Genomic DNA, 26,895 nt, shown 5'->3' with positions numbered 1-26,895 from the left:
AAGCACGCATAACGCTAATACTGCAAATTCACTCCTTTGGCCCTGCAATATTCTTCGATAAGTATAAGGCATTCCTTCTTTTTCTTGTCTTTTGCCCATTGATAGGCTGTTTTACCGTTTTTGTCTGCCATGTGTAGCTCATAAGGAAGGAGAAAAGAAACGCATGGTGGATTATTGCAGACGATGGCCCAAAGTAGCGCAAAGAAGCCAGATTCGTCTACCTTTCCGGCTCCTGCGTCAATGAGCATCTGAAGACATGCGACGTTCCCCACCTTGGCCGCAACCATAAGTGGGGTTGTGCCGTCCATCATGGAAATATCTTCTTCCTTTGGTTTAAGCAGTGAAACAATCTCCAAATTCCCTGTTTCTATAGCGGTCATTAATGCTGTCCACCCGTTTCGCTTTCTGCATCTTCCCTCTGCTTGGAGGAGCAAACTGATGCAATGCACTTTGCCAAATTTTGCCGAGTACATTAGTGCTGTATGAGCATCGACATCAGTCTGCCTACTTTCCAATGGAGAGAGAATTACAATGGCATCTATATGACCGTATTCTGCAGCTCGCATTAAGGCTGTTCTTCCTCGCTTGTCCTGCATTCTTGCTTGGATGGGTAAGAGGTCATGAAAAGCATCAATATCGTTAGCCATAGCTGCCAACATAAGACCTGTCGTCCCGTCCTTCAAAGTGGCAGCAAAGCTGTTGTACTCTGCGCTTGTAGCGAGCTTTATAGGTGTGTAATGAGTGCTTTGGTAAGGGGCCCTAGAGACGGAGGAGCGGCTAAGCTCAGAATCCTCCAAGTATCTACGTATACGAGGAGGTGCTGTGGATGTGTTGCTGCGTGGAGGAGCAGTACTTTCACTGGGTAGAGCGGATGTATTAACTAAGAATCCAGACACGCTAAGTGGCCGCACATCAGCCTCAAAGGAACAGACAGAAATTGTACCCAAAGTACTCTTTACAGAAGACCCGTTGCATACCTGAGAATATCGTTGACTTCTGATACCGGAGGTCGATCGTGTGGTGTCTGGGAGTGATGGATGTGCCTTAATTGTATCACCTTTGTCGTTATGGGGTACGAGAGAGGCAATGAGGCTATCCTTGTGTAAATGAGTTATGATACGGGGATGCCTCAAAGCCTGTGGCACGGTTATCCGATGGGACGGATCTATCTTGAGACAAGAGGCAATAAAATCAGCAAGGTCCCGTGAGTATATCTCTGGAATATTAGGGCGTACGTCAAGGAGCTGATCATAGGATTTATTCCTAATTACTTGGGGCGCCATCCGCGTGCACATATTAACTATGACGCAGCCAAGAGACCAGATGTCAACTGGTTCGCGATAACCCTTATGATATGCAACCTCTGGGGCCATAAATAATGGAGAGCCCACGACAGAGTCTGCCATCGCGGAGGGTTTCAGAAGACGAGAGGCTCCAAAATCACATAGCTTTACGTGGTTATCTTGTGTAAGAAGTATGTTTTCTGGCTTGATATCCCTATGAATGATAACACCTTTAGTCTTATTTTGATGATCATCGGTGTGGAGATAATCCAGAGCCAAAAGGATCTCGGATGAAAACCTCCAGATTTCCTCCTCGGGGATATCTATCTTGTTACGCCTGTACTCCTGAATGTATGCCTTTAAATTGCCTCTATCATAGCACTCCATTTCTATTAGATAGCAGTTCGTTGTTGCATCATACGTTTGCAAATAGTACGTAGCAATATGAGGGTGGGTGAGGTGCGGGAAAATGGAGAACTCACCTTCCACACTAGGCTTATTACTGGCGAAGGATTCTAAACGAACCTCTTTGACCGCTACAATTCTCTCATCAGAAAGCCTTTTTACTTTATACACTACACCGAAGGATCCGACGCCCAGCCTGGAAATGATCTCATAGCGATCGCCGAGCATAGACCCCGACATAATAGGCATAGGAGTGTCCGCGTCCAAAAAACAAAATAGATTATTCCCGATTCCTGGAATGGAGCCCGAGATTACTAGGAGCCAATGGTTTCAGGCTGCCAATGAAGACGACTGCGTTGTCTTACAGATGAACCTAAACGACTTTCAGCGTGCTCTGGACAGCAAGGGCGAGACAGCACTGATGGTTGCTGTTAGGGCTGGAAACCTGGCTGCCGCCCATATTCTTGCAGAGGTAGAGTCCAAGATGACGACGCCAACTGGACACACCGCGCTGATGTTAGCCGCGGGCTCAAATAATACGGATTTGTGTCGTTTGCTTGCACCTTTGGAGAGCGGAATCACGACTGACACGGGCGTTAATGCTCTTATGGTTGCAGCAGATACTGGAAGCAATGACGCGCTGCGTGTTTTGGTTGATCATATTGGTGACGACACTGATTCTGAAGGACATACCGCTCTCTTTTACGCCGCCCTAAGCGGGCATATACAGTGTGCAACCATACTTGTACGAGCTTTCCCCCCAACCAAAAAAGAACTAGTAAGTTGTATCGATATGGCGACTACCCAGGGGGATGTGCAGATGCTAGACTTCTTGAACGGTCTACTTCAAGAAATCGTCGGGTCTGATTCTATCAACGATGTCATAAGAGAGTGTCGTAGCGCAGCTGCACTAGAACGAAGCATATCTAAAGGAGGGGAGCCTACTTCCATTGACCACGTTTCGTATGATGACACTAGGGTCAACGAAGCTTGTTGTAGCGCTAACGTCAGCTCAGACGACCACCAGCATGCAACAGTGGACAGTATGTATCCTTACAGCGTATATGCCAGTCCTCCAGGAACTGACACTCCGTGGGACTTAGATTCGAAAAATGATCTTGTTGTATCGGACACATCTATTGATGTACGTTCTATACAAACTGGAGAACTGCATGCAAATCTTCAGCAGGGTGGCGCCTCTATCTTCAATTCGAGCTCACCGACAAGGCGGGATATCGGTCGGAAGGGGGAGGAGATAGCGAACTTGCGGTCTCAGCTCTACACTGCAACGTATGAAATACAGCGGCTTCAGAATCTACTGAAAGAACAGAGTTGTCGCTCATGGGAGAATAAGTTTTCCAATCTTGACAACTCGTTTACTACTCCAACTACACCAGATGCAGACATACGACGGTTGCAAGACAAGTGTTCAAGCCTTGAGTTGCAGGTGTCCAGCCTTGAGCTAAGGAACAAGCAACTGCGTATGTCCTTGGATGACATAGAGCAGGGTCAATCCAGCAAAGTGCTGCCTGATGCAGCAAAGAACGAGGGCGTCACAGAAGAGCTCACTGTGGAGCAAATCTTGGAGTTTTTACGCAACAATAAGGATAGCGCAGAGCAGGTATACAACGACTTGAAGCGAAGCATGAGTGTCCCTGAGCAATCATCCACTGGGAGACCCCAAAGTATTGTGCCTATTGATGCTGACACTGATGGGCCATGTAATAATGTGGACGACGTGGGGAGCAATTGCCCGGACACATCGCACAGTAGCTCGATTGAAATGGTTGAAATGAGAAGCCCTACCCCTGGTTGCACTGTTGTTCCAGGCTTAGAGGAGCGCCTTGAAACAGAAAACTTGTCCTTGCAGGCTGAAGTTGAAGCACTAACGAGGCAGCTGGCAACAAGAGACGAGCAAATTAAAACCCTGCGGCAAGAGCTATATGACCTGCGTCAGTCTCAGCTTAAAATGAGCATGACTATGGGACCCAGCATGGAAAGCGTAAGGCCACAAATCGCTTCAAACAAATACGATTTGAGTGAGACAAACCATGAAATTGAAGTTGATATGACTATCTCTAACACGTCTTTCTCGTTTCCAGAGTCGCATTATGGCACTAAGGGAGAATCTGCAGGGTCTAATCAAATGGCCAGCGAGGGTCGCGAGTACGTCATGTCATTTGACATAGGGACTGATCAAGATATCAGATATAGGGAACCGCCCACTGCAAAGCTTCCTCCACTCCCGGGCACTAAATCTAATGAATTTACGGAAATAAATGCATCTGTTGTCCAGATAAAGCTTAATAAGGTGCAGCTGGAGCTTCAGGAGGCCCTCGACGACAAGCAGGTCATCCTCGAGCAGCTTAGAGAAGAACGTGATGAAAAATCCCAGCTGGTCTCAGAGCTTACTGTTTGCCGCGACACAATAGATCACATGACCTCAGAGATAGAGGAGCTCAAAGATAGGCTGGATGAATCTCTTGCAAAAGAAAGTACGCTTTCCAATGATATCTTGGAGCTTCGAGGCCGCATGACCTCTTCACCAAGACCTGGCGAGTGTGGCTCTCCAGTAAGCGTTTTAGGATTCAATGATAACAACCAGCAGCCATCTCCGAAGATGGACGATATATACGACATTATAAGAAACTCTAATTCATACCATGAGCTTTTGATTAAGCTGAATTTTAGCCCCGATGAAATAGACGATATTCTATCTCATCAAAAGGCATACGATAGAGATGATCCCGCAGACGATGACCCTAATAAGAATCTAGTGCATGAAATTAGCACTATTAATCTTAGAACAGGCGCCGTGAGTCATCTTCCGGCAGATGACGAGCTTGAAAAAGAACTCACACGCTTGCAAAATAGCAATGATGACCTCGAGAAGAAGTGCATGGATCTTCAGTCCAGCAATGTGGTTTTGAGCGCCGAGGCAGGCAAGTTGGCATCCGAGATCATTGACTTAAGGGAGCTGCTAAAAGAGCAGGAAAAGAAATATGCAGATATCTTGGCCGAAAAGGCCATGTTGGAGGCTCGGCCAGCTTATGCACATAGAGCAAATCACGATTCTTTGTACGAAATTCAACCAGAACAAAAGGAGATTGAAGCGTGCACAAATGTGCAGACTAAAGGTCCCCAAGCTCCTTTGTCAACACAGTCAACGCGGCCAGCAAGCCTCCGAGGAGAGGGCGACAGCCACGTGTATGCATCTGGAGGTAATCTCGACGATAGGGCAACTTCATATTCTGGCTCTATAACTGATGAACTATGCAAGAAGATCTCGAGCAGACGGGGAAGCAGCGTAAGGCAGGAGAAAAGCGACCAATCCGGACGTCGGAATCCGTTTGACATGCGCGACTATGTGCCGGGAGACGAAGAGGACAGCTACTTGGCTGCTCTCCAAGACGAGAGAGACAGAAGAATGACAACGCAAGATCTAGAGCCAGGCTCTAGCATGACGTCGACGACGACGAGCACCGCTTCATTTTGTCTCAATCTTATTGATGGCATATATACTAACGTAACTCCTTTGATGCGAGCTGTTTTGAACGATAAAATCAGCGAAGTAGATAAGAACCTGATGTATGTGCGTAAAACAAGATCTGACGGTGCCACAGCCCTCATGCTTGCAGCGTATCTTGATAGGGCACAGATTGCTGAAAAACTGGGCCCTCTTGAAGCAAATATTCGCGGTCCAGAGAACCTCACCGCATTGGAGATTGCCCTTTACAAGGGGAATTACGCTACGGCAGCTATACTTAGGTCTCTTGAGGGAATCGATATAGGCAACGGCATCAAAGTCACAACGAGACGCCACACTGACCTTATGACTGCGGTGACCGAGAACAATCCGCTTACCGTGTGGTGCTTGATTCCCCTCCAGGGTCGCGTTCAGGATTGGTCCGGGAAGACTGCACTGATGCATGCAGTTGAGCAGAAGAGGACATTCTGTGCACGAATTCTCGCGACAGCAGAGACAAGGATTCAAGACAGGAATGGGTTCACGGCTCTGATGTATGCAGTTGTAATGGGCAATAACAATCTAGTCAACTTGTTAGTAGAAGACGAGGCAGGATTTGTCGGTCGCTGGCACGAGCGTTTGCCATCGAAGTTCACGGCTCTAATTCTCGCCTGTTACCATGGCCGGCTCAAAGCGGCAACCATCCTTCTCCCTTTTGAAGGTGGTATGAAGGATAGCATTGGTAGAGGCCCCAAGTACTACGCCCAGAATTGCAGCCCACGTGTTCCTCCCCAGGTAAGGGCGTCGCTGATAGATCTTTTCAGCGATTACAAATACAAGTAAGACGATAATGTGCTCCAGTCTAATTCTAGCTCCGGTACGCTAGTATGGAGCCAATGACGGTTGTGTCACTCCACTTGTGGGATTGCTCTTTACAAGTTGTAAACAAAGATTCCAGGAGATCATTGCAAGGTTGCAAAGGTCCAAAATAATTAAAATAGAACTGAAATAATAAAAGACCCGAAAGGCCATGGATTCGCAGAAACGCCACCTTGATGAAGTGACAGGAGAGTATGTCTCGAAGAACGAGCTGAAGCGACGACAGAAGCTTCGCGAAAAAGAGACCAAGGGCCCTGCGCCTCCCGCTAAGGCCGCGGGATCGGGATCAGAGCCAGTGGAAGGTGCACCTGAGGAGATAGATCCCACAAAGTATTTTGAGAACAGAAAGAATGAGCTTCTTGCACTTCAAAAGTCCGGGAGATTGAATCCGTGGCCTCACAAGTTCGTCGTCGAGATGACCCTTGCTGAGTTCCGCAGGCGTTATGAGGGGAAGTGCAGTTTAGGAGAAATGGCTGAGGAGCAGGTCTCTGTTGCCGGAAGGATCCATAGCATCCGGACATCTGGCGCAAAACTCGTATTCTACACTATCCACGGAGATAATGACAGGCTCCAGATCTTTGCTCATGTCCCGAAAGAGGACTCTCGTGTCAAGTTGGAATTCGACTGGGACACTATTGTCTCTACTCTCCATAGAGGCGACATCGTGGGCGTGAAGGGGTATCCCACGACTACCAAGAGTGGGGAGCTGTCTATAATCCCCGTGCAACTGGTTCTTCTCAGTCCGTGCTTACATATGATACCGAACAGCCCGTCGGCTCTTACAGACATCAATGCTCGCTTCAGACAGAGGTACCTGGACTTCATAATCAATAATACTGGGCAGAAGATAGTACAAAGGTCGGGCATAATTAACTTTATCAGGCGTTTTATGATTGATCAGAGGAATTACCTTGAAGTGGAGACTCCGATGCTGCAGACGGTCCACGGCGGAGCAGCAGCCCAGCCCTTCGTGTGCAAGTCCAACGACCTTGGCCATGATGTCTACTTGCGCATTGCTCCCGAGCTGTTCCTCAAGCGCTTAGTCGTTGGAGGGCTTAATAGGGTTTTTGAGATAAACAAGAACTTCCGCAACGAGAGTTCTGATCAGACGCACTCCCCAGAGTTTACCATGATGGAAGCATATTCCGCGTATGATGATCTGGAAGATATGTGTGACCTCATTGAGGGCCTTGTTTCGAGATTGGTCAGGTGGTACAATATCACCTACAACCATGTGCGCTTGCCAGACGAGAAGAAGCACTACAAGCTCACATTTGTTTCGCACAAGGGAGAGACTTACGACATAGATTTCAGTAGACCCTGGAGGCGTGTTCCTATCATTGAGACTCTTGAGCAGCTGCTGAGCATTAAGTTTCCACGGCCTTTGGATGGTGAAGAATGCAATGGGTTCCTTGTTTCCTTACTGGAGCGTCTGGATTTGGAATGCAAGCCTCCTCTGACAACTGCCCGGATGCTTGACAAGTTGGTGGAGCGCTACCTTGAAACGCTCACGCCGAACCCAATATTCTTAATGTACCATCCTGTCCTCATGTCGCCCTTGGCCAAGCCACATCGTTCTATCCCAGAACTTGCTGAACGCTTCGAGGTCTTCATCAGCTGCTTTGAGGTCTCTAATGCCTATACAGAGCTGAATAATCCCATTATTCAGAGGGAGAATTTCCAGGCTCAAATACGAGACAAGGCTGCCGGGGATATGGACGCAATGGAGTATGACGAGGACTTCTGTAAGTGTCTCGATTACGGTCTTCCTCCCACAGGTGGGATAGGGATAGGCATAGATCGCCTGGTTATGCTGCTGACTAACAGTAGCACCATCCGAGAAGTGATTGCTTTTCCGCTCATGGGGAGACTTGTCGAGTAAACTGTGACTGAGTATGCTTCTCTGGACTTGTGATTAGGGCTAGGTAGACAAAGCAGGGATCCTGAAGTGGGCCGCCCTTATGAGTAGTTCTAGACTTAAGCTAAGACCTATCTCAATCTATTGGACGGGTGGCAGAATACAAGTTGAAGACCATTAAGTAGTGCGATGACCCAGGCATGCAAGTACGATGGTCAAATAATGGTCGCTGAAATTTGGCATGCAGTGTGTTGCGGGCCTTTAGTTTGTTGTCGAATACACTACACTGAAGATTGAAAATTACGAAGCATATTAGAATTCAATTTAATATTCCTTGGGAATTTTTTGGACTGCCAAAATTTAAAAATGCGTGAGATCGTCCACATCCAGGCAGGCCAGTGCGGCAACCAGATCGGCGCGAAGTTCTGGGAGGTCATCTCCGACGAGCACGGCGTCGACCCGAGCGGCGAGTACCGCGGGGACTCGGAGCTCCAGATCGAGAGGATCAACGTCTACTTCAACGAGGCGGCGGGCGGCAGGTACGTCCCCCGCGCCATCCTCGTGGACCTCGAGCCGGGCACGATGGACTCTGTCCGCGCAGGCCCCTTCGGGCAGATCTTCCGCCCCGACAACTTCGTCTTCGGCCAGTCCGGCGCCGGGAACAACTGGGCGAAGGGCCACTACACGGAGGGCGCCGAGCTCGTCGACGCCGTCCTCGACGTCGTCCGCAAGGAGTCCGAGGCGTGCGACTGCCTCCAGGGCTTCCAGATCTGCCACTCCCTGGGGGGCGGCACGGGCGCCGGGATGGGCACGCTCCTCATCGCGAAGATCCGCGAGGAGTACCCCGACCGCATGATGTGCACGTTCTCCGTCGTCCCGTCCCCGAAGGTCTCGGACACGGTCGTTGAGCCGTACAACGCGACCCTCTCGGTCCACCAGCTCGTCGAGCACGCCGACGAGGTCTTCTGCATCGACAACGAGGCCCTCTACGACATCTGCTTCCGCACGCTCAAGCTCACGTGCCCCACCTACGGAGACCTCAACCACCTCGTCTCGCTCGTCATGTCCGGCTGCACGAGCTGCCTCCGCTTCCCCGGCCAGCTCAACGCCGACCTCCGCAAGCTCGCGGTCAACCTGATCCCGTTCCCGCGCCTCCACTTCTTCCTCGTCGGCTTCGCGCCCCTGACGAGCCGCGGCTCCCAGATCTACCGCGCCCTCACGGTCCCCGAGCTCGTCTCCCAGATGTTCGACAACAAGAACATGATGGCCGCGTCCGACCCGCGCCACGGCCGCTACCTGACCGCCGCCGCCATGTTCCGCGGGCGCATGTCCACGAAGGAGGTCGACGAGCAGATGCTCAACATCCAGAACAAGAACTCCTCGTACTTCGTCGAGTGGATCCCGAACAACATGAAGGTCAGCGTCTGCGACATCCCGCCGCGCGGGCTCAAGATGGCCGCGACCTTCATCGGAAACTCCACGTGCATCCAGGAGCTCTTCAAGCGCGTCGGCGAGCAGTTCACGGCGATGTTCCGCCGCAAGGCCTTCCTCCACTGGTACACGGGCGAGGGGATGGACGAGATGGAGTTCACAGAGGCCGAGTCGAACATGAACGACCTCGTCTCCGAGTACCAGCAGTACCAGGAGGCCGGCGTCGACGAGGGCGAGGAGTTCGAGGAGGAGGAGGACTTCGGCGACGAGTACGCTTGAGCGAGTAAATTCCCGAAATCAAAAAGTCTGCAAGTTAATTTTTGGCCATGAGTGCTTCTGGGCCCGATCCTTCGATGGATCCACAGAGGTACGCAGAAGCTCAGGGACCCAACCGCTTGGGAGAGTCTGCTATACCAGATAGAGCCATTCGTGCAAAGTCACCGATCCAAGCAAACAGCATTGGGGTGTTCTCTCGTCCTTCAGCAGGCAGTGCCGTTAGTATAGCCACGGGAGCTCCGATGGAACAGAGATCCCCGTTTCGAGATATTCGGGCCAGCTCCCGTGGCTCAACTCTTGCACATGATCAGCAGATCACAGACGTCGCTGACACTGCATCTAAGCCCTTCACCACGCGCAAGCTCCGGACTGTTGCTCCATCAATCAATTCCGCTGCGCCAACCACAGTTATCAACCATCAGACTACTGCAGGGGTAATTTCTGGTGGCACTGCGAAGAGTATTACAATGACGCAAACCGTTCAAAATGTCGAAGCGACATCCGACATGACGTCTGAAATACTACATTTCATGGCAGATCCTGTTATTCGCGTTCCTTTCAAAACCGTTCCTGGTTCTCTTCCCAGATCCATAGCCCTCGAACGTAAGCGGAGAGAGCTAGCGTCGGTAAACACGCTTGAACTATTCCAGAGTGTTACTGAGTTGTATGAGGAGGCGGCCCGTGTGTCAGGCAGCCCTGCCGTGGATCCAAGCGCCGCAGACAATGAAATGCACATCCCACTGGAGCTGTTCGACGACACTGAATTCGACGTCCGTACTATGGCTGCGTGGTGGACTGTTTCTAAAGCTTATTCCTTGGTTGATATGGCCTCTGGCCGGTCTCGTACGGTCAAAGGGCTTTATGGACAAGCGTTCATCAATGGCCAGTGGGAGCGAGTAGTTGTCATCGGACAAAAGAAGCCTGCCGACAATGAACCCTTCGACGACAGACTTCTTTGCGTCCTCAGAAGTAATGTGGCAAAGCGCATTTGGGTTCCTCGACTCTACGTTCACTTCTGGGGGGAAGATCCCAGGATCTATGTTGAGCGGCTCCGTCAAGCCATCTTCCTCCGGGACCAGACAGAGTCACTGTTGAAGTACGATCTCTTCATCAATTCTATGCCCGTGAGCGGGCTGTTTGAATTCTCTGATGCCCTCAAGTTCAGCATCCAGCGCCGGTCTATTCCCTTCTTTACCAAGCGAACAGTCCTCACGCTCGAGTCATCTATAGTGGAAAAGCTGAAAGACAGAACAGTCGAAGCCGTCTTTGAGTCGTTAACCAGTGATGTCGTGCGGAGCTTCTATACCAGCCAGAACAGAGTGCTGTTTGACCTAAGCTTACAGCGGCAGCCAAGTCTCATGAGTGAGCTCAACCTAGAACACGCTGTCGACTATATTCAGTACGAAAAAATATATAAGTATAACAATATAGAGAAGGCAATGGGGATATACCGCCAGCTAGTTTCTCCGTGCAACCAAGAAGCCTTCACGGCTAATTTAACTGACGACACTATAACCGACACTGCGGTCTGCTATAATATTGGAAAATACCTTAAAAAGCGTTTTACGCAAGCTCGTGACGTCATCTCTTTTAACTCTTTTTTGACCAGCCCAGAGGCTATCAAGGCCCTTCAGTGTCTCAACTACGAGGTAGATAAGATTCTTTCGTATTCCATTACAGACTTTACCGTCCAAGCCAACTCACTGTTTGGCAACTATGAAGACTTTCCGAGTCTTCGCTACGATGATGTAAAGTACAACCAGAATCTCTACGCAATCATATCGGAGACTGGTTCTGCAACCCTCCCCCTTGCGGTTAAAACGTATACCCTTGATGATTTCCGTGTGACCCAGAATACACACGCAAGGCACCTCAAGCAGTACCTGGAAGAGACATGGACTGGAAACCTCAAGCATGGGATCATTGACGCATTACAGAAGTGTGGCAAAGGGTGGTACGACATCTCTGTTAAGTCTAAAGATGTTTATGAGAGCTCTAAACTGAAGCGTATTTTCCGCAGGATAACAATAACAATGGCAGACACGATCCGGTATCTCTGCGAATTCTCCTGCAAGCAGTACGTCGCGATGTTCCGTGCCGGCGCCATGTGGAAGGTCAAATCCTTCTCAACAAGCGACGTCCGCTCTTACCATAGAGATAACGCCCTTTTGGGGAGGAGTCACATAAGCCATCGGGGTGCAGATGCGGCTCTCTTGGATGAGCAGGAGAAAGATCATGAAGTAGACTCTTTGAGCCCTCTTGCCCTTCCGTTGAGTGCAGCGGGATCATCTGCAAAGGCCTTAGAAACGCAGAAAAGTATATACCTCACGTGTTATCGCCAACCTCTATTCTCTATAGCAGTTAGTGTCCTGGACGGGATAACTTCCAACGAAGATAAGGTTATTCTGACTAAGCTTAACAGCGAGTACATATACGGCGTTACGGCTCTTGCCGATGAGGAGGTAGTTGACTTCGACGATGATGGCAAGGACGACGGTAACGCAGACGTTATACCCGATGATGACGGTGATGACAATGAAAAGGATGACACAGCGCAGAAGACAGGGGATGCCTCCAAGCAATCTGCTGAGAAGGCTTCCGATAGACCCACAACTGAGAAGGGCTCTCGCAAGTCTCGTCGAGCAACGACAAGGCCAGGCTCATCAGTAAAGGCAGGTGTCCAGGATGTCGCCCCAGAGGTCCCGCTCCCAGACACTGTCAAGACTATCGCATACATGACCAAACCGGAAGACTTTATCTCGGTTGTCCTTCAAGTCTTTGAGACGGGGCTCACCACCGTTTCTGGCGTTGGGGAGATCGAGCCCCTTGTTATCCAGAACATTATATGGGCTGACAGGACTCACATAGCCAGCCCTTCTGTCCAGGAAGAGCTCTATGTCAATTACCGGACAGAGTTAGTTGAGTATATGGAGACGGCAATTCAGCCGCTCACTGAATATCTGCGTTGCTTCAGCAGGTATACAGAGCTTATTCTACTAGATGAAGAGAAATGGGCTAGTACTGTAAAGTTTCGTGCAGAGCTCTACCTGAAGATGGGGGCAGATGCTAAGAAGGACGAAGGTACCACCAGCGATACCTCGGAAATTGAAGGGTTTAGTAGTCTTCCCATGACAATGCAGACTGCCATTCAGAACGCTACGCCGCTCTCTCCTGCAGATCTGCGGTCTCTTGTTAACGACCAGCTAGCACGACAAAAAGATATTCTCTTGAGCATCCCAGAATCGGTACATGTCGGCCTGTTTGTCGTGCGAAACGGTAATGTCCGTAACTTCCTTTCGAACAAGTGTCTCAGACTGGCCGAGCTGACCCAGGAGATCATCTCTGAGATAGCTGGTAAGAAGTCGAACATGATCTCTCAGACCTACTTTGCAATTAATAAAAAGATTAACCGTAAGAACAAAAACATCGAAGAGGTCTCTGTCACGGAGGAGTTTATCAAAGGGAAGATAGATGGCATTATTAGTTCCATGAAAGCCAACATCGGTATTATGCTTGACTACTACTCTATCCTCGATGATCTCTTTGTCGGACAGACAAACCAGGTCGTCCAACAACGATACAAGACCATGTCATATCCGTTGGAAATTCGCAACTTGGTCACAAAGACTATGGAGGTGCTATCTCTGGATCGCGAGAAGTTCAAGGATGAGCAGAACCAGCAACAGCAGAGCCTGGAAAAGTCGCTAGAAAACTGCACTCGGCAGGTGACTTCGTTTCCACTCAAGTACACAAGCGTCACCGATTATGTGGCTGCTGCAGAGGACGCTGAGCAGATCTTCAGGCAGCTTAACCGTCTTCAAGAAAAGGCGAAGCTCTTTAACAAACGTGAAATCATTATGGACCTGCCGATGACAGACTACACACGACTTGAGCAGGTCATTAGGGATTTCGAGCCTCTAAACATCCTTTGGAAGACTATCTTAGATTATAACACCACGTACACAGAGGTCATGGAGAACGACTTCAAAGTCATTGACGCGAGTGTCACAGAGCGCAACGTAGACCAGGCATACAGGAATATTGCAAAGTGTATTCGCTCCTTGAAAGATAATGCGGGGAATACCAAGGAGATCGCAGAGACGGTGAAGACACAGATAGCGGACTTCAAGCTCTACATGCCACTGCTCGTTGCACTGCGGAACCCTGGAATGCGCAAAAGGCACTGGTACCGCATTTCTCGAGAAATAAACATCGACCTATCATGTCTGCGTTACATTAATGGCATCGAGGTCAAAGATGCGACGCTCCAGCGTGGGTCCAGTAACGAAGCTGCAGAGGCGAATGGGGAAGCCGTGAATGACGACGTAGACTCTGAAACAGACTATGCAGAGTACACTGCAGAACAGCTTGCTGAGCTAAACTCGCGACCTGTCGAGTATACGTTCAGACAGGCCATCGAGGTGCACGGGTTGAACGAACCATCAAAGCTGCACATCATCCAAAAAGTCTCTGAAGTCGCCTCAAAGGAGTTTGCGATTGAACAGGTTCTTAAAAACATCCAGGCGGAATGGGCCGATGTAGAGTTTGACCTACTGGAGTACGCTAATACCAATACATATGTTCTACGCTCTCTTGATGATATCATTCAGAAATTGGACGATAACATCACACTTGTTCAGACTATGGGCTTCTCTCCTTTCAAGAAATACTTCGAGGAGCAGATCGCGTCCTGGGAACGCAAGCTTTCTTTGGTTTCTGAAATTATAGAGGTATGGCTCCAGGTCCAGCAACAGTGGCTCTATCTTGAGCCTGTCTTCTCCTCACCAGATATCTCACGTCAGCTCCCCGCAGAAAGCAAGAACTTTCGGTCGGTGGATGCTGTGTGGCGAAAGCTTATGGGGAATACGTACAAGACACCCAATGTGCTGGAGATATGCCTCAATACAGATAAGCTCCTCCCCAAGCTTCGAGAGTCCAATAAGATCCTTGATACGGTTCAGAAGGGTCTTTCAGACTATCTTGAGGCGAAAAGGCAAGCATTTCCCCGATTCTACTTTCTGTCCGATGCAGAGCTCCTATCCATCTTATCTCAGACAAGAGATCCGAACTGCGTACAACCTTACTTCAGGTCTTGCTTCGAAAATATCAACCGGGTCAAGTTTGCCCCAGAGGAGCAGGATTACCAGATGAGCGGGATGTTCTCTCACGAAGGTGAGTGGGTTGAGTTTTCCGAGCCTCTTTATCCGAAGGGGTCTGTTGAGGTTTGGATGGGCAATCTCGAGAAGATGATGATTCGGACCGTTCGCCAGCGCATTTTTGAGTCTATCTTGGCGTATCAAGTCGCGTGGGTCAGTGACGGAATCAAGGGCCGCTCTCAGTGGGTGCGCCGTTTCTTTGCCCAGGGCGTACTGGCTGCAAGCCAGCTCTTCTTCTGCTCAGACACAGAAACAGCTATTGTAGAAGGGAGAATAGAAGAATTCTATGCTCGGCAAGAGGAGCAACTTTCGTCTCTGACAGACCTTGTGAGGCAGGGACTCACGAAGCTTGAGGCAAAGACTTTAGCAGCTCTTCTAACCCTCGACGTTCACAACAGAGACACAGTCGCTAACCTCGTTAAGGCGAAGATCACGCGCACGTCGGACTTCGAGTGGATGTCGCAGCTTCGATACTATGTCTGCAACGTTCCTGATCAGAGCAAGCCAGAAGATCTTTTGGACATAGCCATTCAGAATATTGATCCTGGTTCCTTGGAGACTAATGAAGACACCGGTGTTATTCAGGTCCAGTCTGCGGCCAGAACTTATTTCACCAAGACCAATAATCAAATCGACATGCATATCCGACAGGTTCAGACCACTTATCCCTATGGTTTTGAATATTTAGGCAATACATCCCGACTTGTCATTACTCCTCTTACTGATAGAATCTATATTACCTTGACCTCTGCCCTTTCAAACTATCTTGGAGGCGCTCCCGCAGGACCTGCGGGAACAGGAAAAACAGAGTCTACAAAGGATCTTGCAAAAGCCCTCGCACAGCCAGTTATTGTCTTCAACTGCTCTGAGGGTCTAGACTACAAGGCCATGGGGAAGTTCTTCACCGGACTGGCGATGTCTGGAGCTTGGAGCTGCTTCGATGAATTCAACCGCATTGACATAGAGGTTCTTTCTGTTATCGCTCAGCAGATTTTGACGATTCAACGTGCCATCATTAACAGGCAGGAGCGCTTCCTCTTTGAAGGCCGCGAGATCAGCCTCAAGCCAACCTGCGCTGTGTTCATCACAATGAACCCAGGATACGCTGGTCGCGTTGAGCTGCCTGACAATCTTAAGGCTTTGTTTAGGTCGGTTTCGTGTATGGTTCCAGACTATTCTCTTATTGCAGAAATACGGCTCTATAGCTTTGGATACAAGAATGCGAAGATCCTTGCCCGTAAGACGACTGCGTCGTTTAAGCTTAGTTCAGAACAACTATCGTCACAGGACCACTACGACTTTGGCATGCGTGCGCTCAACACCACTCTTCAGGCTGCCGGCAACATGATTCGGGAGTACACGTCCAACGGAAAGCTAACTGTTACAGAGGAGCAAATTCTTTTGCGCGCTATTAAAGAGGTCAACGTACCTAAGTTCCTCAGCAATGACGTTATTCTTTTTGGCAACATCGTCAAGGATATGTTCCCAGGGACAGAATCACCGCATGTCGACTTCACCAAACTTATTGAAAGCATTACATACGTGCTGCGGTCCAATCAGATGGGCTATATGCAGATAGAGGAATCGTTCATCAATAAGGTCATCGAGGTGTACCAGACTGTTCTGCTTCGTCACGGTCTCATGACCGTTGGCCAGACGTCTTCTGGAAAGACCGTGGCTCTTGAGGCGCTGGCCTTGGCACTCAACAAGCTTAATCAGGAAGAATATGACGCTAGACTTGCACACTTTAATAAGCTTCTCCGAAGCAACCCCGGCATGACCCTGGCTGAGGCGGACAAGGAGATCCCCGAGGACTACACATTCATGAAGGCAGTGATCCACCGCATTAATCCAAAGTCTATCACGATGGGCCAGCTTTATGGTGAATTTGACCTGGTATCCCACGAATGGTCTGATGGTATTCTGGCCGACCTGATCAGAAAGTCGGTGGCTGCGTACAATGCGCATACGACTTATATTGAGCAGTCTATGTATTTGCAAAACGATGGTGTCACCGACAAGAATATCTTAACGATATCTCAGGTGAACGGACCGGCATTCGTCCGGAAGTTCGACCATGTGCGGCAGTGGCTCCATATCTGTGGACCCATCGATGCCTTGTGGATAGAGTCTATGAACACTGTTCTCGATGACAACAAGAAACTCTGTTTGACATCTGGCGAAATCATTGCCTTAACGAATGTGATTAGTCTTGTTTTTGAAGTCGAGGATCTCGCCGAAGCCTCCCCAGCCACCGTCAGTCGTGCAGGCATGATCTTCTTCAATGGGTTGGACACAGTCAGCTCATCAGCCTATGTCGACACATGGATTGACCGTCTTCCTGATGATTTGCGCGTTGTCGGGACTAATGCTGCTCGTGGAAAGAGTGCAAACGCTGATTCTTCTCGCGGAACCTCGATGAAGTCGCGCCTCGGTGTCACGGAGAGGTACTCCGATGTGGCAAAGCGCTTTAAGGAGTTGTTCGTTTCACACCTCAACGACTCACTTGATTTTGTAGCCAAAAACACGCAGAGCATGATAAAATCGTGCCCTCAAAATCTTATACATGCAACGACTAAAATCCTTGATTGCTTCATCCGAGAGTTCAAGCCAAATGAGTTTAATGTCATTGAGGAACAGAAGATCGACACACTGAACACTTATCTCGAGGTCTTCTTCTTCTTCGCTCTGGCTTGGGGTGTTGGCAGCAATATCGCGACAGAAGACGACAGAAAGCGCTTTGACAACTGGCTAAGAGCAAGGATCAACGAGGGCGGCTACTTGGCAGATTTTCCGCTTCCTGAAAAAGACCCCCAGACCGGTCATCCAACGACTATTTACGATTACTGTTTTGTCTATCCGCCGATAGATGCCAAAGTAACTATGGATGATAACGAAGAAGGTGAGAACCAACCGCGCTGGGTGCCATGGATGCAGACAATCCCAGAATTTTCCATTGACAGCCTGGGGACAGGTCCCAACAAGACCGTTGAATTCCAAGACATCTTCATTCCCACAGCCGACACCGTTCGCTCGAGCTATCTTGTCCGTAAGCTTCTTCTAAATGGATTCCCAGTGCTTGCTGTGGGTCAAACTGGAACCGGTAAGACTAGTGTTATAAAGAATTACCTTCTCCGAGGCCCCGCGAGTGACATGACTACAAACATCCCTATCTTTTTGAACTTTTCCGCTAGGACGGGGGCGAATCAGACCCAAGATTTTATAGATGGAAAGATGGAGAAGCGGAGGAAGGGCGTTTATGGGCCTGTAGCAGGGAAGAAGTTTGTGCTTTTCATAGATGACCTTAATCTTCCTAACAAGGAGAAGTACGGAGCTATTCCTGTCATTGAACTTATTCGGCAAATGGTGGATCACGGCGGCTGGTACGACCGAGACGAGCTTTTCTTTAAGCAGATCATTGACACGTATCTCATCACGGCTATGGGGCCGCCTGGAGGTGGACGACAGACAATAACAAATCGTATGCAAAGGCATCTGAACTTTCTGGTCTTTCCAGAGATGAACGATAACGGCCTTAAGGGCATTTTTTCGACTATTGTTAAGTGGTGGTCCGGCAGATCCTTCACAACGGCGTCGGCAGCAGACCTGGCTGACGAGGTGAAGAAGCGGTGCCAGATTCTTGTTGACGCTTCTCTCAGTGTGTACAACAGTGCAAGGGCGGAACTTCTGCCAACTCCAGAGAAGTCCCACTATGTTTTCAATCTGCGCGATCTCTCTAAAGTGTTCCAGGGCATCCTCATGATAGACCCTCTCAGCGTTGTCGCTAAGCTCAGCAATGATGGATCCACCGTCCCCTATTCTATCGCTGATGTTGAGAAGAACTTAATCAGACTCTGGATCCACGAGAACATGCGAGTGTATTACGATCGTTTGGTCGATGACCACGATAGGCATTGGTTTGAGAAGCTTTTGACAAAGCAGACAAGCAACTTCTTTAACCGTGATCTGGATAAGGACGTCTTAGAGGGCAAGCACCCAGACACTCTTCTTTTTGGTAACTTTGCTAATCCACAGCAGGCAATTCGGCCTTACAAAGAAATTACTGATATACCTGCTCTTTCTCATGTTCTTTCAGACACTCTCAACGATTATAACGATCAGAACAGCAAGCAGATGAACCTCGTTATGTTCAGGGATGCCATCTCGCACCTAAGCAGGATCTCACGCATTTTGCGCCAACCCGGTGGAAACTGCTTGCTGATAGGCCTTGGGGGCTCTGGTCGTAGTAGCCTGGCGCGTCTTAGCGCCTTTCTTGCCGAGTATGATCTACACACAATTGAACTACGAAAGAACTACGGGATACCAGAATGGCGCGATGACTTGAAGAAGATTCTGATGACTGCTGGTGTAGACAATAAGCAGATTGTCTTCCTCTTTACAGACTCCATGATTGTCAACGAGGCGATGGTGGAAGATATCAACGCAATCCTGAACACTGCTGACATCCAGAACCTCTATGACCTAAACGATATGGAGACAATCTTCGCAGCCGTACGACCACTGTGTATGGAGAAGGGCCTCCAGCCTACAAAGATAGCCCTCTTTGATGCGTATCTTACCCGGGTCAAGGCCAATATCCACTTGGTTCTGACCTTCAGTCCGTCTGCAGCACTCAGAACACGCCTTCGGAACTTCCCATCTCTGGTCAATTGCTGCACGCTGGACTGGTTCACAGGATGGCCAGATGAGGCGCTGATCGACGTTGGTCGCAGTGTCTATAATTATGCTTTAATAGAACAGGGTGTGACATGCTTCCCAGACTCTCCGCAATCCGAGTTTCTCAATGCTTATCTGGACGAGCAGTCTGGGATGGAGCTAGATGAGACTAAGAGGAAGGAGAAAAAGACCCTCTTACAGAACTCAATTATCAAGCTATGCATGCGATTCCATATCTCTATCGAAACCTGGTCCAAGAGGTACAAGGAAGAGTCAGGACGTCTAAATCATATCACCCCAACTCTTTATCTTACGCTCTTATCCACCTTTGCACGCGTTCTCCAGGCCCAGTACAACAAGGTTAATGAGTACAAGATGCAACTTAAATCTGGGCTGCACAAGCTTCTGGACACACAAACTATGGTTGCAAAGATGCAGGAAGATCTCATTGCGCTCCAACCCGTCCTTGAGCGGACGCAGACAGAGGTGGAGGCCATGATGGTTGATCTTGATAAGGACAAAACAGAAGCCGATAAGACCAGGCAAGTTGTCGCGAAGGAGAAACAAATTGCTGCAGCGAAGCGCGACGAGTGTGAAGCTATCAAGAATGATGCTGAGCGCGATTTGGCAGAGGCAATTCCCGCCCTCGAAGCTGCTCTCGAAGCGCTTAAGTCCCTGAAGGTTTCAGATCTCTCTGAAATTGGACACTACACTAGCCCACCCTACGGTGTCAAGTTGGTCCTTGAAGCGGTCTGTCAATTCTTCGGCGTCAAGGGCAATCGCGTTCAAGACAAGGATAAGCCAGGCCAGTTTATCGAGGATTATTGGGACCCTAGCAAAAAGCTACTTTCGGATCCTCGTGGTCTTCTAGACAAGCTTATGAACTACGATCGAGATAACATCAAACCAGACATCATAAAGAAGATTCAAAAGTATATTGTTGACCCAGAATTTGTTCCGAAGGAGATTGAGAAGAAGTCCAAGGCCGCCATGGCGATGTGTTCCTGGGTGCACGCTATGAACAAGTACTATCACGTGGCGAAACAGGTCGAGCCTAAACGTCAAAAGCTTGCCGAAGCAGAGGGAGAGCTAACAATTGTCCAGCAGAACCTGGATAAGCTGGTGGATGAGCTAAATACCGTTGAAAATAAGATTGCCCAACTGGAAGCGCAATTCTCGGCAGCTGTTGAAAAGAAGGAGGACCTTACTCGCCAGGTTGAGGAGACAGGGCTGAAACTCGAGAGGGCTGAAAAGCTGATAAGTGGGCTTGGCGGAGAAAAGGATCGTTGGACGCAGGCTATGGCCGACATGGACAAGAAGCTGAGCTCCATCCTCGGAGACTGTCTGTTCTCTGCTGGATGCATCGTCTACCTCGGCGCATTTACATCGCAGTTCAGAACAAAGATTGCCCAGAGCTGGATTAAGTTCATTGATGAGCTGAACATACCGCGCTCTACAGGAGAACACTTAAACCTGAAGGAGATACTTTCTGACGAGGTTGAAATTCAGCATTTCCATGTCAACGGATTGCCCTCGGATAATCACTCGATAGAGAACGCTCTTTTTATGTACAATAGTGACAAGTATCCACTACTCATTGACCCACAGGGCCAGGGCATGAAGTTCGTCCGTAACATGGAGAAGGACAATTCGCTCACAGTTTGCAAAGCAAGCGACAAAGATCTCCTCAGAACCATGGAGAATGCATTGCGCTTTGGCAAGCCGGTTATGATCGTCAATCTCTTGGAGGAGATCGACCCTGCACTTGACGGAATTCTGCAGAAGCAAGTTTACAAGGATGGGAACACTGTGGTGATAAAACTAGGAGACCAGATTATTCCATATAATCCGAACTTCAGGGTTTACCTTGTCACAAGCTTGCCAAACCCAAAATACTCTCCAGAAAACGCAGTCAAGGTCCTAACCCTCAACTTTGCCATCAACGAGTCCGGGCTTGAGGAGCAGCTGTTGGCCACCGTCGTGAACAGAGAACGCCAGGACCTCGAAAGCATGAAGAGCCAGCTTGTCATAAGCAACAGTCGAATGCGTCAGGAGCTCAAGTCCCTTGAGGCAACGATCCTCAGGCTTCTCTCGGAGTCTACGGGCGATATCCTGTCGGACGAAACACTGATAGAGACGCTATCGCAGTCTCAGAAGACTAGCCAGGAAATCGCGACGAAGGTTGCCGAGTCTGAAAAGACCGAAAAAGAGATTGATGTCACGCGCGAGCTGTACCGCCCTGTTGCCACGCGTGCTAGCATCCTGTACTTCTGCTGCTGTGATATGGCGAACATCGACAGCATGTACCAATACTCCTTGCAGTGGTACGTTAGTCTTTTTGTCCAAGCAATAGCTGACGCTGAGCAGGCCGACGAGCTGAGTGTACGCTTAGAGAACTTGATTGATCACTTTACCTATTACCTTTACACCACTATTTGCAGGTCTCTCTTCGAAGTCCATAAGCTTCTTTTCGCCGTGCTAGTAGCGATACGCATAAAGCACCATGCCGGAGACCTCAACACCAACGAGCTTCGATATCTGCTTATTGGGTCTGCGTCTGCAACGGCCCCAAAGCCTAACCCGTGCCCCGAATGGCTCAGTGAGAGGTCTTGGATCAACATATGTGATCTGGACAACGTTTCAGGTACTTTCAAAGGCTTTTCTAATACGTTTGCCAACAAAGAAAACCAGGCTATCTGGAGGCGAATGTTTGAGAGTTCACAACCCGAGACGCTTCCAATCCCACAGCCATACCAAGACGCACTCACTCCCTTCCAGCGGTTTCTACCACTCATGTGCATTCGTCCAGACAAGATTATCGCGTACTCTCGTATATACATAGAGCAGGAGCTTGGACCACGCTTTAACGAACCGCAACTCTTCAATCTAGAGCTCTCCTTTAAGGACTCCAACAATGTTACGCCCCTGCTCTTCATTTTGAGTAGCGGATCAGATCCCATGGCCGACCTTTTCCGCTTCGCAGACGAAATGAGGATGAGCCGAAAGATGCAGTCCATCTCTCTGGGCCAAGGACAGGGAGCGATAGCAAGCCAGTTGATTACTCAAGGTATCGAGCGGGGCTCGTGGATCATTCTCATGAACTGCCACCTGGCGGTCTCGTGGATGCCAGAGCTAGACAAGATTATTGAACAACTAAGCTCCGATCCCTCAAATATTCATCGCGACTTCAGGCTGTGGCTCACCTCTATGCCCAGCGAACAATTCCCTGTCTCTATTCTGCAGAACTCCGTTAAAATGACAAACGAAGCCGCCCTCGGGATGCGTAACAATGTGCTTAGAACGTACAGCAACCTGAACGATAAAATTCTTAACGAGACGATACAGTCTGGCGATCCGACAAAGATTCAGATCTTCAAGAAGCTTACCTTCTCCATGTCGGTCTTTCATGCTGTCACTCAGGAGAGGCGCAAATTTGGCCCGCTCGGATATAACATCTCCTACGACTTCACGTCTGGCGATCTTGACATGTGCTTTAAACAGCTAGGTCTCTTCATTGATTCGTACACTTCGGTGCCGTACAACGTCCTCCAGTTTCTTTTCGGAAAGATAAACTACTGCGGGCGTGTAACAGACTATAACGACGAGAGGTGTCTGACTACCATCCTTAACGACTACCTTTCAGACGAAGCCCTTGTGGAGGGCTATGACTTTAGTCGGATGAACGACACAGAGATTGTTTCGATCAAACAGCTTCCAGACAATCTAAACTATAAGGACTATCTGGAGTGTATCCGAGAGCAGATTCCCAACGACCCCAGACCAGAAATCTTTGGCCTCCACATGAATGCAGCCATAACCTGCGATAATCAAGCTGTGCAGGCCATGCTGAATGACCTGATTAAGCTGCAACCAAAAGACAATAAAGACACCAAAGACGGAGACGCCGAAGACAGTTCCCAGAATTCCACCGGAAATGACAAAAACGTTCTTCTCCTCGATCAAGCCCAGGGGCTCCTAGACCGCTGCCCCGACCTTTTCGACGTTGAGGCGGTCAGCCTGAAGTATCCCACGCGTTATGAAGAGTCGTTCAACACTGTTCTTGTTCAAGAATGTATGAGGTATAACAAGCTGCTTATAAATATCAAGAAGTCTCTCCAAGACCTACAAAAGGCAATTCGGGGCTTCTCCGTCATGAACGCCGAGCTTGAAGAGCTGGCGGATAACCTGTCGAACAACAAAACCCCAGCACTGTGGCTTAAATATAGCTATCCATGCCTCAAGCCTCTTGCTTCGTACTATATTGACCTCTTGGACCGGATATCCTTCATCAATGTCTGGATTGAGAAGGGGATTCCAATCTGCTTCTGGATCTCGGGCTTCTTCTTCACGCAGGGCTTCTTGACCGGCTGTTTGCAGAACTTTGCTAGAAAGTATGTCATTGCAATCGATAAGCTCATCTTTAGATTTACTATTAGCAATGTAATGGTAAACACAACCAACTTCCTCAACGAAGGCCCAGAGCTCAACACTCGTGTAGAAGCTTTGCACCGCTCAAACACAGATGGGTGTTACGTTTACGGACTCTATATGGAGGGGGCCAGGTGGTGCATGGAAACCAGCACTATCCAGGAATCATACTCTCGCGAGCTGTATTCACGGATGCCGGTCATCCACTTCCTTCCAGATGAGCAAGGGAAGGATGTCGACCCCGAGGTTGCTCGTAGAATATATCGGTGCCCTGCATACCGAACTCTTGCGCGCGCTGGTGTCCTGAGTACGACAGGACACAGCACCAATTTCATCATGCCCGTGGATTTACCGATTCAAGCCGACGAAAGTGCCAAGTGGACCAAGCGCGGCGTAGCCTTGTTTGCAGCGCTGAACCAGTGATTTCATTATCAGTGAACTTTTGTATGCAGCACCAGTTGGGGTCTTTCCAGAAAATAATTCAAGTTATGCCCACTCACAAGCGGCGCGCATATCGCAGGGGGCCGTCGCTCTTGGCTCCTGCTGAGGATACTAAACAGGAGAATGTTCAAGAACATTCGTTTCAAACACTAGACATAGACGAAACCCTCAAGCACAACCTCGCCCAGAGCGGTTTTAAGACGATGACCCCAATTCAAAGGTACACTATTCCTCTGTTTACAGGAGAGTCTGTGGCCGTTTTCGGGCTCAGCAGGACGGGTAGTGGCAAGACTCTAGCGTTCCTGATACCCTTACTTCAGCGGCTTATATCCCTTCAATGGCAGCGTCTAGACGGCCTGGGCGCGCTCATTCTTCTTCCTACAGCCGAGCTTTGTGTCCAGACCTTCACTGTCCTCAACGTTCTCGGGCGAAAATACAAAATGTCTGTCGGCCTCATCACTGGCGGCCACGACGTCAAGGAAGAGCAACGTGTGCTCATGTCTATGAATGTCATAATAGCTACTCCAGGCAGGCTTCTCCACCAGCTTTCCTCTTGCATCCAGTTTTCAGCTGACAATCTTCGCGTTCTGATCTTTGACGAGGTTGATAACCTACTTGAAAAGGGATTCTATGCTGATATTTTTTCTATCATAAAGTACATACCACAGCAGAGCGAGCAGCTCTGGCTAGGCTTCTTTACGGCAATAGAAACGCCTCTTGTGCGCAAGGCCATCATCAAATTAATAAAGTACTTTGGAATAGCAGAGCACATGTTGAAGATTGCTGATATGAATACAGGAGTAGTGACAGTGGCAAATCTTGATCAGCTTGTCCAGCAGGAGACAGACGATTTGAAAGAAAAGCCGAAAGGAAAAGATCTCTACAAAGCTGATGGGATATCACTGGCACAGTTAGCGGGTATCTCACAGAAAGACATTACATCAGATACATACGGAGAGAACATACAGTTTGTTACCTCTTCTTGCCCAGACACGGGAGGTATAAAGCTCCCTCCAAATTTGACAAACATCATCATGACAGTACATCCGGCAGACAAGATAGACATTCTGTTTAGCTTTCTAAAGAGCAAGAGCAACAGCAAGATCGTGATTTTCGTTGCTACAGCCCGCCAGGCAGCTTTTCTCTGTGAAAGCTTTAAGCTCTGTGAGCCAGGAATACCTATCATGTGCCTCAGTGGAAGGATGAAGGCTGGGAAGCGCCACGATACCTTTATCGAATTCTCTGGGATGCGCACAGCTGCCCTTATAACCACAGACATGTGTGCCCGTGGTGTAGACCTTCCTATTGTTCACTGGGTGGTGCACTTCGACTGTCCAGATGGTGTGATCACCTACGCACACAGAGCAGGTCGTGCAGCAAGAATGAACCTCCCTGGCTTCTCACTTCTATTCCTAACAGATCAGGAGCAGGGGTTCACGAAGAGGCTGGACGAGGCAAAGATTGACTATCAGAAGAAGACGGTGAAGCTAAGGACCGTCGTGTCCATACGCCAGAAGCTTACAGAGCTTTGCATCACAGATACATACATAAAGCACCTAGCACAAAAAGCGATAGTTTCATATGCTAAATCCATCCATGTCCAAGGTGATCGGGAGGTGTTTCCCCCGGCATCTGAACTCAACCTAACAGATATAGCATTGAGCTACGGATTGGCCAGCAATATTAATTTATCAGTTGGAAAGCAGCCTGGTATATCTACGCAACACCCTGCATCAGAACAGCAGATGGCATCAGCTACAGGGATCCGCCAACCAGAAGGCGAGCATACTGATGCAGACGATGAAGAGGAGAGAGACGATCTCTTAAAGGTCACCAAGATTGTCACATCTGTACTCAGCTCCAAGGAAAAAGAGGAGCTTCAACAAGAACGGGAAAAGCAAATAGAGAGAAAGTTATTAAAGGGGTCCATTGAGGAGGCTGCTCGAATTGCCCGAGAAGCTGGGCGCCACAAGATTCTTAATACAAGTAGCGACGAGGAGAGCCAATCTACGTCTGGCGCTTTCAGTGCGAAACACACCAACAATTCAGCTCAAGACGAAAGCGATGAGAGCGAGCTGTCGTCATATACTTCGGCTAGTGAAGAACACTCCGGTACAACGTTTCCAAATGAAGCCTCTCACGTCTCTAGGCTCCAACAACGCATAGCACATAACGATTCCTTCGATCGGGAAGCACATAAACGAAAGAACAGGAGGAAGAGCAAGCGAAGAGCAGCCTCTGAACAAGAGTCAAGCTATGATGACTCCTCTTTTGATGAGTCAGAGGAGGAAATGCAGAGCAAGCGCAAGCAGAAGCCGTAGATAGGCTGATTGACACCCTGTTGGTTAGCTGCCTTTTCGCCCTCACAGCCTCACTCCTGATCTGTAGACTACAGCTTTAGGATGACCGGCCCCACACCATTTCTTGTAGTCACTGAGTAAACTGGCGGTCAAAACGAGCGTAGTCTCTGTGTACACTTTGACAAGCTGCCTCCTAGTGGTTGGCTGCTCTGTACAGAAGGTCTTAGGTGAAACACATGAAAGTAATTTCAATCTTGATCACCTTTAAAACGCATCCGTGTTAGATTCTATTTCA

At 49.1% G+C, this 26,895-nt stretch overlaps 6 protein-coding genes across 6 annotated transcripts; 5 read left to right on the top strand and 1 right to left on the bottom strand.

The window, feature by feature from the left end:
- Positions 1-14: 14 nt before the first annotated feature.
- On the bottom strand, positions 15-1,937 carry GL50803_0016765 (Kinase, NEK; the record flags this gene model as incomplete). The annotated part of the gene is made up of 1 exon (XM_001707330.1): positions 15-1,937. One exon carries the CDS (start codon positions 1,935-1,937, stop codon positions 15-17), a length of 1,923 nt encoding a protein of 640 aa, XP_001707382.1.
- A 49-nt stretch (positions 1,938-1,986) lies between these two features.
- On the top strand, positions 1,987-5,997 carry GL50803_00137684 (Ankyrin repeat protein 1; the record flags this gene model as incomplete). Its single annotated transcript, XM_001707331.1, has 1 exon — positions 1,987-5,997. The coding sequence occupies one exon, from the start codon at positions 1,987-1,989 to the stop codon at positions 5,995-5,997; it is 4,011 nt and encodes a 1,336-aa protein (XP_001707383.1).
- A 187-nt stretch (positions 5,998-6,184) lies between these two features.
- GL50803_0016766 (Lysyl-tRNA synthetase) lies at positions 6,185-7,915 on the top strand (the record flags this gene model as incomplete). The annotated part of the gene is made up of 1 exon (XM_001707332.1): positions 6,185-7,915. The coding sequence occupies one exon, from the start codon at positions 6,185-6,187 to the stop codon at positions 7,913-7,915; it is 1,731 nt and encodes a 576-aa protein (XP_001707384.1).
- A 342-nt stretch (positions 7,916-8,257) lies between these two features.
- GL50803_00101291 (Beta-tubulin 1) lies at positions 8,258-9,601 on the top strand (the record flags this gene model as incomplete). The annotated part of the gene is made up of 1 exon (XM_001707336.1): positions 8,258-9,601. One exon carries the CDS (start codon positions 8,258-8,260, stop codon positions 9,599-9,601), a length of 1,344 nt encoding a protein of 447 aa, XP_001707388.1.
- Positions 9,602-9,648: 47 nt separating this feature from the next.
- Positions 9,649-24,282, top strand: GL50803_0040496 (IAD-4 Dynein heavy chain; the record flags this gene model as incomplete). The annotated part of the gene is made up of 1 exon (XM_001707337.1): positions 9,649-24,282. One exon carries the CDS (start codon positions 9,649-9,651, stop codon positions 24,280-24,282), a length of 14,634 nt encoding a protein of 4,877 aa, XP_001707389.1.
- A 65-nt stretch (positions 24,283-24,347) lies between these two features.
- GL50803_0014098 (ATP-dependent RNA helicase) lies at positions 24,348-26,621 on the top strand (the record flags this gene model as incomplete). Its single annotated transcript, XM_001707338.2, has 1 exon — positions 24,348-26,621. One exon carries the CDS (start codon positions 24,348-24,350, stop codon positions 26,619-26,621), a length of 2,274 nt encoding a protein of 757 aa, XP_001707390.2.
- Positions 26,622-26,895: the final 274 nt, after the last annotated feature.

The sequence above is a fragment of the Giardia intestinalis genome, chromosome 5 (genome assembly GCF_000002435.2).
Source record: "Giardia intestinalis strain WB C6 chromosome 5, whole genome shotgun sequence".
NCBI lineage: Eukaryota > Fornicata > Diplomonadida > Hexamitidae > Giardia > Giardia duodenalis.
The sequence above is the reverse complement of the archived record's forward strand: the minus strand, read 5'-3'. Positions and strand labels throughout refer to the sequence as shown.